Source organism: Lepisma saccharinum, chromosome 22 (assembly GCF_977018435.1).
Source record: "Lepisma saccharinum chromosome 22, izLepSacc3.1, whole genome shotgun sequence".
Lineage (NCBI taxonomy): Eukaryota > Metazoa > Arthropoda > Insecta > Zygentoma > Lepismatidae > Lepisma > Lepisma saccharinum.
Window position 1 is genome coordinate 44,481,530 of NC_139250.1, and position 13,097 is coordinate 44,494,626.

Here is a 13,097-nt window from a genome sequence, read left to right on the forward strand (position 1 = left end):
GGCTGACAGCATTCCACGCCATTTGTTCTGGATTGCTCGACCAAGTTTTCTTAGGGTCTTACAGTAGGAAGCTGAGTTAATTGTTGTTCCTTGCGGCAAAAAGTCCACCCTGCCTGTCCCAAAACACAGTTGCCATGATCTTGTTCTTTGAAAGTATCTGTTTTGCTTTCACTTTGACCAGCGATGATGTGTGTCGCCACTCCATCGATTGTTGTTTTGACTCGGGAGTCACGTGGGACACCCATGTCTCATCTCCTGTGACACTATGATTAAAAAATGCAGCACCTTCCTCGTAGAGGGTCAAAAATGTTAAAGCACTTGCCAATCAATTCTTTTTGTGTTCCTCACAGTGAACTGAAGAAAGTTTAGAGAAGGGAAATGGAGGATTCCGCAAATTGCATATTTTGACATTGGTAGCTTTTTCAAAAATTTGTATTTCCTACCAAATATACATTAATTCAAAACATTTTATTTTAAAAACAACAGCGCCATATGCAGAAAAATAGAGAAGCATATGTAAATACAGAAAATAAATGGCTTTTTGCAAAACATATACTTACTTCGTTTTTATTGCAAAACGAACCTTACTTAAAAAATAACCCACATATTTCTTTGCTATTTCTGAAATTAGTGATGTATATACCCCTAATATACAACAAAACTCCAAAATCGCTTGAAAGAAAAACACATGTTCTACTAATTCTTTAATACTGAGCATTTACTTACAGAGCACTTCATTAATAACAGTATGAAATATACATTCTGCACTAACTATTTATACAAATTAGGACTTTGTTTTCTAATGCAACCATATCATAAACTTCATTAAAAATCAACAACATTATAAGTACAAATGATACTTTACAATATATGAATATAATCTTGTAACAGCAACAATATTTTATTGATTCAGCTTTGTGTGGTACTTCCACGCAAACCTCAACATAAACGCAGCAGGATCTACAGTCTTAAGCTTTACTGAGCAAAAGGTAAGGCAATGGGCAACTTGTCGTCTTTGAGCTTAGGCAAATTAAACACAAGACCAAACATCTGATGTAACTTTTAGCAGGCAAAAGTGACCAATTTATAGATACATAATACTGCAATTCGGAAATAAATCTGCTGAACTATAGAATATTGTTTGTATGATGAGGTCTGCTCACAAAATATCAGGTCTTGGATAAAATATCAAACCCTTATTATTCCACCTACTCCGATTGTGGGTGATATCGTGCAATGCCTTGGAAGGTTTATAGAAAAGTACAACAATGCCGTGATCAGATTGCTGATATCTACATTCTTAGAGAAACTGCAGTTGCAAACATGATCAGTTTGTTTCACTATATTTAATATATCTGCAAGTAAGCAACAAAATGAATGTGGTGGTCCTTGCATAGCAGAAGTAGCACAAAATATCAGACAATGTAGCCACGGAAAGCACATATGCACACATAAAGGAAACAATGTGCTATAACTTCTCTTTTACATTATTTTTCTATGCTACTTCTGCTATTACAAGTTACTACATCACAGACAAGAACTGGTTGCCATTTTAATTCTGTTGTTCCTTCCAGATGTATAAGATTCAAGGATGCTAGACGATCATATTTATAGCTGTGAATCCTTTTCAATGTTTTTCGATTTTGAATTTACCTTCGTGCCAGTAGTAATTTCATAATTGTCAGTAACCCTTGTGCTCCCCATTGAATTGGACATCTGGGGTCCCTCTTTTGTTCTCTATAGAACAAAGTTTATCTTATATCTTTGGGACACTAATGTACATAATGTAAAATGGTACATCCATACTTCACAACAGTCCATATACTATTTAACTTTCATCTGGACATGTTGCTGATCAATTGTATTCAAGAAGAATTGTTACATTGTACACAAATAGTGCCATTGTAACATAAATTGTTCAGTAGTTTGTAGTAATTCAACACTTGAATAATATTTGAGTCTATCTGTTCGTCTATTTTTAACTAGTTCGGCTTTATCTATGTGATTGTAGCAGTCTTTACAAATAGGGAACTTAAGGCAATATGGAACATTAACAATAATGTATATTTGAGTGGTCTTTCGTTTTTTTTTTAAGGTGTTGCAAGGGGAGGACAGAGGGGTTGTATCATCTATAGTAATACCGAAGCATGTTCGTATATATGTTTTATAATCGTTTCTTACATACCATGTCCCCCGATAGAAGAGTAATAAAGCCCTTCATTGGGTACCTACAAGAAGATTCACAATGATATGCCTAATACATTAACCTACTGACTATTGAGTCCAGGGTGTAATATACTACAATTTATCCTGATTGGATATGGGGAATTGAATTCTACAACAATTTCATGGAAATTTAAGTAAAAAATGCAGACTCAACCAGGACTTGAACCTGAGTCTTAGGCATACCATGCCATTACCTTACCAACTGAGCTGTCAGGCCAGCACTGGTTTCGCCTGATTTTTCGCTTCTGCCATTTTACTTGTGTAGGGTTCTTTCTGTTAGTGTTACCACAACAGGCTTTGTTGCCTTTCAAACACTGATGACATTGATAGTACCTAGAATCTCCCAGCTTAAATTTCTACAAAGTACGTCTACTGTGTGTGCCCAATTCTAATGTAGTATAAAGTGACAAATGGAAAAAGAAAACCTTATTGTCTGTAAACATCTGAAGCTTAATACTCTAAATAATGCCTCTCAGTATTTCACTTTTAAATATATATAAAATACATTTAATGATACATTTCCAACTTTGACATGTAGTTTGTACCATGTATAGTACACAAAGTCATCAGGTAGGTCAGGTTTCTTTTGTAGACTGAAGCTATTAGGAGATATCTGAAGTTACAGAGATGCAGCATAGCCCAATGCCAGATTCTTGCTATGACACTAAATATGTTTACTTTGAAATTCAATGACATCTGCATTAAATCCTTTTCTGGAACCATTCAAAACTTTCGCATGTCTCAACCGTATACTACCTCTTTCACTCATCATCCTTCCTATTGTCTAGATCTAGATATATGAAAAGTATTCTTTGTTCATGTACACTGATTTTTCAATTTACGGTTGGGAATTTACTGTTGGCACAGCAACATCTATTGGTCATATTATTCACCATTTCTTGCCACCTAGCAAAGGAGTACTTGAATAATTATTAATAATTATTATTAATAATTAATTATTAAACTGGGGGGCAAGGACAGTTTACTTTCCCTTGGTAGATAAGGTTTAGCATAGTGTGGGGACAAAAGGGGGGGGGAACCCCCCCTACCCCTGATTGCCGCCACTGCATCCATTAAAACTTTTCAATGAATTCATTGAATTCTGTCAGTATATATCCTGATATGTGGTGGATGAGTGAATCATTGTCAAAATTTGGAGTGCAAATACTGTAGACAACTCTTTAGACAACTTCTGTAGAAAATGCCACTGGTCAGTAAAATGTTTGAACAAAACTTTTCTTAAAGCTACAGTTGTCAAAAGTAGTCATTGGTCTGTTCCACAAATGCAGATTTACAAAACTAACAATGTTAAATTAACTGCAATAAATATGGAAATGAATTGGATTTTTAATCAATTTGGATTTAAAGGAATAAGGAACTCCCATTGCTGAATAACCCAATATTAATTGAGTTATTTTAATCGATGAATTCAACAATTATGAGAGTGGTGGAATTATGAATGGGACAGAATGTTAAATAGATGTAACACATAGAAGCAATGGTAGGTAACAATGCAATACTGTTTCTCAACTGTTTTACAGGTGCGTCCAAAGCAATGCTTGGCAATTATGCAAGTATTGAGCACTCTGGTTATGTTTAGACATATCTCGATTTAACATGTAACAACTTTAATGTAGCAAGTATAAGTTTGAAGGTGCACAGCATAATGGAACACAAATCAAATGACATTCCAGCAACAATCATATAGAACATAATTTAATGTGAATTCACATATGGATGGCTGTGATAGATGGTGAAAATCCAGATATAAACCTGGCAGTTTTGATATGTATTCTTTATGGTTTATGATACCTAGCTACTGATATGCACTGTGTGCTTATTATGATCTTCCATCTGGAAGTAATTGAGAATATCACAGAGAAAACTTACAGAAAATGAATGGTCTCTCCAAATTTGCCCTTAAAGCAGCTTTTCAGTGTGCATGAAGAAGTTATCATAAAACCAGTTAACAGTACCAGATACCAACAAACGGGAACATGCATTTTGATATAATTTTTATCCAAGGCCTGAAATTTTTTGATCACACCTCATACCTCACAGAATGTTAAAGTGCCCTGAAAAATAATCTATCCCAAATATCACTTTATTTTGACACTGGTCAAATAGTCGCATGAGTCAAATAAATTAGTTCTGTATTGAGGAGATTCTATTGTTTTCAGTCTTCAGCATCTTTAACCATGTCCTATGCCTTTTGATATCATCCACCCTTGGATCTTCCTCATAGATGGCAGCACCACCAACAGCAGCCCAGACAGGATTATAAATATGCCTGCTAGATAGAATGATATATGGTAGCTCCCTGTGACATCATACAACCATCCTGCAATAAACAATGGGGACGTATAAGCTAAAAATAAGGTATGGTTCTTAGGTGCTATAATAGTGATGTGCCAAGCAAGGTGTTGGAAGTTCTAAACCCCACTTTGGCAAGATTCTTCTGAAGTAAAGTGCTGGATACATGAAAGAAGAACTGTGGTGGTTCAGTTAGTAGAGTGTCTGATCCAGTTTCGGTTCCCAGATCAGGTAATGTCAGGTGGGAAATATTTGATGCCTACACAAGTGTCTCTGAAGTTCACCCGTCTATCTCCAATGGATAGTTGGATGAAAAGTGTGGGGTGGTAAGTAAAAGCAGCCAGAGTATGTTGGTGATCACGTCCAGGCTCACAGCCAGAATTTTATTTCAGGGGGAAGGGCTCATCCCGTAATAATAATAATAATAATAATAATAGTTCCTTTATTTAGGGTGCAAGGTTCAGCCATAGGCTGCTCTACCACCTAACCCTTGTCGTGAACTACATAAGAATATATATATATATATATATATATATATATATATATATATATATATATATATATATATATATATATACAGGGTGTTCATAAATTATCTTTACAACTTTAGGTTTTTATAACTTGAAAACTATACTAGATAATAACAAACGGTTTTCAACATGTGACAAGAAAACTCATAAAGTTTTTTTGTTTTCCAGGTGACGCAGATTTGACGAAAAATGTGAACGCCACAGGAAAAAGCTGAATGTAGCCTGTAGACGAAGTCCGATACCCAAGTGCCTGAAGCAGCTGCACCTTGAAAGCATACAGATGTAATCTCTTATGCAAGAATTTGTGCACTGTTGCTCGTGGCATTGCCAACTCTCTGGCTGCCGTACACACTGATTTTGTCGGACTCATTGCACCGTGCCGCACCCTGTCCACGTTGCCATCTGACACAGCTGGCAGACCTGCCCCCTTGTTTATGGAGAACACTACCCGTTTCCATGAATGACGTATGCCAAGCCCGGGATGGTGTTTTCCTTCCATACTGTGTCCGAAAGTTTTGTTGCACTTGGGTATCGGACTTCGTCTCTATAAACCAGGCTACACACTGTGCTTTTTCCTGTGGCATCCACATTTTTCGTCAAATCTGCGTCACCTGGAAAATAAAAAAGAAACTTTATGAGTTTTCTTGTCACATGTTGAAAACTGTTTGTCATTATCTAGTATAGTTTTCTAGTTATTCAAGTCTAAAGTTGTAAAGATAATTTATGGACACCCTGTATATAGGTATATATAATATAATACATGAATACAGATAGAAAGAATGATCAAAACTAAAGAGAAATAAAGAATTTCACATATACCTACAGTTACAAATATGCTCATTACAGTAATGGCAGTCATAAAATAATACAATTGTGAAGGAACAAAAATTATTTTTAAAAAAAATTACAAATGAAAAAAAAATATGAGTAAAAAAAACGGAGGGAAAAATACACAAACGAGAAAGTTAACATAAGGTTGCCTTTAAGTAAAAAAAAAATAATGTGAAGAGAGTAATAAAATACCAATAGTTACGGTTATAGAATATAAGTGTTATGCTGTTTGTTGAGTGTCAGTTTATCATCAGCTGCCATCTAAAGGCACCCGGGTTAGAATCCTGCTCAGGCTTGGTTGTTTGTAATTTCCATTCATCAATTTCATTACTCATCCCCATCTTCGCAAATTAGCCAAGAGGCACAAAACATGAAGTAAATTAAACTAAATCAATCAATCAATCAATCAATCTAAAGGCAAAAAAAGGGGGAGTAGAATTTCTGAAGATGAGTTCCTCAGTATATTACAACTTATGATGTAAAATGTTTGATCCTGTTAAGAAAGTAAAAAATTAATCACCACTATACTCTATTAACAAAACATTTTTAGAATTTTGGGGGAGGGGTTGCTTTAGCCACCCCTGGCCACATGCCTGACCACATTAATTCTATTGTGGTCAAGATCAAGGATGTGTTCAGCCCTACTTCCACTCTGCCTATGTTCCTTCGTGATGTGATGGGGACAAGGAAGAAGCCTTCATTTCTTACCAGGTACTTGAAAAGATTAATGACATCACTTTTCAATCACATCCTGGGCACCCAGTGGACCAATGTAGTCAAAAGGTTATTTTTTTTAAAATTTTTGAAAATCAGCAATTGCAAATTAACTAAATGGTTCTTTCATTGGCCACAACATTTGTTAACTGGCAGGATTTCTGCTGCTGCTTCTACACAAGTGCCAACACATCTGCTCACTACAAGATTTCCCAAGTAACCATAACACTTGGGCCAACTGCAGTTTTTACATGGGAAAGGTTGCCTTTACATTGGTTGGCAAATTCAAGTTTGTCTTACATTGGGCCAATGGTTGTTGCCAACGCTTGCCCAACCATGGAAAACTCAGTCAAAATCAGTTTTAAAAACTACGAGGGGCGTATCATAAAGAATTACACTTTATTGTTTTAATGCAAAATGAAATGGCGTAATTCCACGCACTGCGCAGGATGGGCGCATAGGTACCTTGTCTACCGCCAGGTGGCAGCACCGTGTGACAGTGCGTAGTCTGTGGCCTGTGCAGCCGTCGAAGCACAACGTCACGAGTGCTGTTGCGGACAACATGGAACAAGATGAACGTGGTCAACGATGGACGAGTTGGTTTTTGTGGAAGGAAGAGGAAACAACGGCACGTATCCATAGACGGTTAGTGGCTGTGTGTGGCGAGTATGCAGTGTCACGGAAAATGGTGTATAATTGGGTAACTGGCTGGAAAAACGGTCAAACGTCGACGGAGAAGGGAAAGAGTCCAGGCCGACATGTGAGTGTGAAAACAGACGCAAACATCGCGCGTGTGGAAAATGTCATACTGGAGAACAGGCGTGTGACGTTTACGGAACTGGAGAGGATTACGGGATTAAGCAGATGAACCCTGCAACGCATTGTGCACAGTGACTTGAAAATGGGTAAAGTGTCAGCTCGGTGGGTACCGAAATGTCTTAACGCATGCCACAAACAACAACGCGTAGACATTTCCAGGGAGCTTTTGGAACTTTACGACCAGAATCCAGCTGATTTCATGGGGAAGCTTGTGACAGGTGATGAAGTGTAACTGCATTACCACGAACCGGAAACCAAATCCCAATCCATGCAGTGGAAACATAAGGGTAGCGCCCCATCCAAGAAATTCAAAACAGCGCCCACGGCTGGGAAACAACTGGCCACTGTGTTTTGGGATAGTGATGGCATCCTCCTCATTGATTGGCTACCGAGGGGAACCACCGTTAACAGTGCAGTCTACGTGGCAACACTGACGCGGTTGCGTCGTGCAATTCAAAAGAAGAGGCAAGGCAAATGGGGCAAAGGTGTGCTTCTCCAACATGACAATGCCCGGCTGCACACCAGTCGTGAAACAACAGCTGCTATTGACCGACTGGGTTTCAAGGTGTTACCACATCCAGCATACTCTCCTGATTTGGCACCGTCCGATTTTCACTTGTTTGGCGCCATGAAGAAGCCCCTGCGTGGTCACCATTTCAACAATTGTGAGGAACTCCATGAGGCTGTCCAGCGATGGGTGCACACAACTCCAAAGAACTGGTTTCAAAATGGTCTTGAACGACTTCCACACCGCTGGCGTAAGTGTCTACAGCTCCAGGGGGACTATGTTGAGAAAGTGCATATAGCCGATTAAATGTATCTATGTCTGTATGTATCGAATACAATAAAGTGTAATTCTTTATGATATGCCTCTCGTACTTTCTCCTGCTAAGACAACTTCCAAAAGCATGCTGCAAATTTTAGAATGTAAAATAAGGAACATGTTAAAGTGTTTCTTTTCGAATATTTCAGTCACAGTGCATACTGATAATATAATATTTTGTTAATGAAAGTAGAAGCTAATTTTAACTTGTAGTCACTCACGAGTCCTTTGTCAGCTGTCATGCACGAAAGATATCTCTGTACTGGAAATTGCTTATTGTTTGTCTGTTTATCTGTAGCAGAAAAAAAAACATTTTTACATGTATTCTTGTGAAAGTGGTTCAAGATCCATTTTATATAAAATAATGTTTTGTGCAGTCTAAATTCCATTAAAGGTGGAAAACTAAGTAAACTGTCGAATGTTTTAAGTGCTACTACCACTTGAAGGTATCTTGAAAACAATGATACCATATGAATGAAAAAGTGCTGTGTATTTTTTATTTTACACAAATAATTAGTACTAGAGTTTATATTTGGCCTTACAATAAATTATACCTATAATTAATAAATAAAACCTATTTATACTCTAGTTTTCAGTACTTTGGCCCAACGTAAAAACCACATGTTGTCCCAATGTAAAAAACACATTTTAACCCAATGTAAAAACACATGTTGGCCCAATGTAAAAAAGCATACGTTGACCCAACATAAAACACACACATTGGGCCAATGTAACCACAGCCAGAATTACCCTTGCCCAACAGTATGTTCTTATGTTTGACCCAATTATGGGCCAACCACTTTTGGTTACTTGGGTTGTTCAGAAGTTCACAATAATGTACTTGTTTTTCTGCCTGTTGTTCTAACATGTACAACACAAAAGTTGTGTAACTATTTATTTGAAAGGATCAAGGATGACAACAAGGATTCATGATTCATGCTTGGACTAACAACACTGCATGGTGAATGTTGCCACATTCACTATGTGCACTAGTAATTCTTGGTTCTTGCTCATTTTGCCTTTCAGAAATATGAAGCTAGTACATTCATGCCCAACTACATAACTTCATGGATACTATATAATTAATCAGAAAGCAATGAGTGGTGACTCTGTTTAATGTAACAACCTTGTGCAACAAGAATTTTTCTTTTCTTTTCAGTAGACATTATATTCTTCATATCAGGGGTGACTCAGGATAAAATTATTTTCAACTGGGTGAGGTGGATTTCTGCAACCCCTCTACTTTCCACCCTGCTACCCTTATGTTTCCACCTTGGTCTCCTATTTTTCACCTCCCTCCAATAAAATCCTTGAGCATGTTACATATTTATGGTTTTAATTATGAAAAGTAATAGGTTTATTTTTAAATGCAGGGTGTCCGGAATGGGACTGACAGTTTTTAATAGTTTGTGGTTTTAATATGGATAGAAGTAGATAGAAAGAAAAGCAAGCATTTTGAAGATAAACTCACCAAGGTTTATTGGTAGCAGTTACAACTCAGCACAGCTCAGTATAACTCCACATGAGATCCTTTTGTGATACGGAGGATGTCCAACCTGAATTCAATTTCTCTCCACGTTTTCTGTAGCATCAGAGGCGTGACAGAAGCAATCACATTCCTAATTCGGTCCTGCAGTTCTTGTATGTTTCATACCTTTGTGCCAGAATACACAATGTCTTTCACATAACCCCAGAGGAAAAAGTCCAGAGGGGCAATATCAAGCGTGGTGGCCAGGGAATTGGCCCATCACGGCCTATCCAACTATCAAGAAATTCCCTATCAAGATACTCCCTCATTTGTACATGTGGCGGGGCACCATCTAGTTGGAATATCACTGTAGGTTGTAAATAACGTAATTTGGGAACTGCAAAGTTTTCGAGCATATCGAGGAACACATTTCCTGTTATTGCTTGCTCCACGAAAAAGAATGGTCCTATGACTTCATTATGCATTAAAGCACACCAAACACTCAATTTGGGACTGTCTCGGACATGTGAAGTTTCATCACACTCCCTGTAGATAAAAATTGTTCCTTCCACGCCTTGATGGTATTATGTGATGGATGATCCTTCTCAGGGGCGGTGCCAGAAATTTTCGACCGGGTGGGCAGAAGCTCCTTATTGATAGATTAGGGTGGGCAGTATAAATGTAAGACCATATATAGTATATACGTATGTGTATGTAAGACGTATGTATCACCTCTCTATTACACTACCGATTTTCCTCTTACTTCTTTTCCCTTTCCTTTTCTGTTTTCCTCTTTATTCTTTTCTAATCTATTTTCGCATCTTGTTCCATTTCCTTTTGCTTTGTCTCTGAAGGACACAATTATTTCAAGGAAGTGTTTACCCATGCGCAGCCATACCCCAGCCATACATTCTAATCACATTCTTTCATGCATGTTTTAATACAGTGAAATAAATGTGAATTAGGTTTAAGCTTGTGTTGCAAATACAAGGCACATACTTGATTTTATGTATTCGGCGACAATGATAGAAAGTGCGACGGTAGATAACCGTGAAGTTTCTCGTAATTTAAATGCATGTTCCTAAGCATAGTATTTTCATCGTATGCGTTTTTCACTGAAAGAGTTTTCTTACTCCTTAGGGGTCACTTTTCTTAGCTTACAAGGTTTGTACAACTGAGAAATATATCTGAATGTTTGTAGTAGTGGCGATTGGGTGCCAACATTTGAGGGGCAAGGACAATATACTTTTCCTTGGTAGAAAAGGCTTAGCATAGAGAGGCCATAGTGCGGGGGCAAAATGTGGCGGGGGGAACTGCATCCCCCACTTCCCGGTCCTCCTAATCGCCCGCCACTGAAGGTTTGGATTAAAATGAACGTCTTATTGGGAATGATTTAAAACACACACAGAAATCAAATTCTTTGTTCATTGTCCATGAAGTATTCTTAGGCTAATGAAAGGCTATTTTGACAGAATATCACTCACAAACAAGTAAGATCGAAAAATCTGTTCAGAATTGAAGAGATTATTAGCTAAGTTGCTATTCATTTTCTGAATGTCATGTTACTAATGCAGGAGAAGCAATACACGTATGGTTTGTTACATGAACATATTTTTTGAGGTAACAAAATGATTTAGGACACAAGGAATTCATCGAAGTTGATCACCGTGCCAGTAATAATTCATCTGTTTTTCATAATGATTTGGGTTGCATGGCGTGACCATTTCGAATACACTAGAATGTCAACCTCTATCCTGTGCAGCACACCCTGGAAACTTGATTCTTTCAGGCAACGAGTCCCTGGCGCTTGGAACCACTGTCAAAGTAATAATTTATGAGGGTTTGTATTTTGAGTGTCAGCTTGTGTTTGTTTTCGCCCCTTCGTAACTTTAAATCTAATCACCATTGAACCTTATCGTCGTCATTATCAAAATTAGCAGAAAAATGACTTTAACCTTTAAACAGCCAATGGGTCATATATGACCTATAGAAAGTATAGGCGAAAACAGCCAATGGGTCATATATGACTCATGGTGCCGATTACAACATTCACGTGCTTTTAGGACCTTCATACTTGTATGTGAGGTTGTAAACGCTGACAGATGTTGAGATAAGACATTGAAATGTCATGTGGAAGAAAACAAACTCCCTCCCCCTTTCTCTAATATGCAAATTAGCTATTTTTAGCCAAAATGTAAATTGTACATATTGCGTCATATTTCAGCCTGTATGAGAACTAGGAACTTGAAACAAGTTCCACTTTGTTTCTACTCTTTGAAAACAATGCAAAGGTTTGCGCCCTTTTCCCAAAATAATGGGAGAAAAGGGGTCGAACGCCAGATTTTTTCATTGAAATTTGGGGACTTGGCCCCTCCCAACCCCGTTTTTCTCACTTGGGCTTTCTGAATTGTACACGGTCGCGTGCTCTGATGTTTTTGCTTTCAAACAAAAGTTATCCGAAGTAGATTGCTCAAATAGTCTCCGAGATATACTAATTTATTCTCTAATATGGAAATTAGCCATTTTTGCCAAAATGCAGGATTGTACATATTGCGTCATATTTCAGCCTGTATGACTAGAGACTTGAAAGAAGTTAAGTTCCCTTTGTTGCAGAAAATCTATTCTTTGAAAACAATGCAAAAGTTTGCGCTCATTTTCCAAAATAACGGGAGAAGAGGGAGCGAACAGCAGATTTTTTTTCATTGAAATTTGGGGACTTGGCCCCTTCCAACCCCGTTTTTCTCACTTGGGCTTTCTGAATTGTGCACGGTCGCGTGCTCCGATGATTTTGATTTCAAACAAAAGTTATCCGAAGTAGATTGCTCAAATAGTCTCAGAGATATAACGTTTTTCTGAAATAAGTGTAAAAATTTCAAAATCGCGTGCAAAGGCCGCGGCGAGAGAGTGGTTACTTTCGAAAACCGGCTCGGTTGTTTAAGGTTAAATATAACAAATCAACCACAAGTTACTCTTCCAAAAATGGAGTTGCATTAGTTCATACCTATTAGAAAGTTGAGATGGCAGTTTCAATTGCACAGCGTTTCATTAGTGGATCAAGGCAGCTAATTCCGTGAACAATGATGTTGTTTTCCGAAAGTCTCAAATATTTGTCTCTGGCAATCACCCTTCTAAAATGGACGCATCTTCTGTGGTGATAAAATACCACGTTTGGTGCGAGTTCTTTCTGTATATTTTCCCCCAAAGGCATAACGCTGTCGCATTATAATGAAGAGGTCCTGTGTTCGACTCCCCCTCCTCTGGTGGAAGCACAATGCACACTGGTTCCACGTTAAACTGTAGGTTTAGTCCCAATTAGCCTTTCTGAGCATAAAAGTGGATTTAAAAACAAACTAATAAAATCGTCTTCTGGATA

General features: G+C 37.8%; 1 protein-coding gene across 4 annotated transcripts in view; it reads right to left on the reverse strand.

The window, feature by feature from the left end:
- Positions 1-691: 691 nt before the first annotated feature.
- Positions 692-13,097, reverse strand: part of LOC146004633 (monocarboxylate transporter 12-like) — a 70,569-nt gene continuing 58,163 nt past the window's right edge. For all 4 annotated transcript variants that reach the window (XM_083143529.1, XM_083143531.1, XM_083143530.1 and 1 more), the window contains exon 6: positions 692-4,567. In XM_083143529.1, the coding sequence (XP_082999655.1) occupies positions 4,419-4,567 (149 nt within the window). In that variant the 3' untranslated portion in view covers positions 692-4,418. The remainder of the gene's footprint in view (positions 4,568-13,097) is intronic.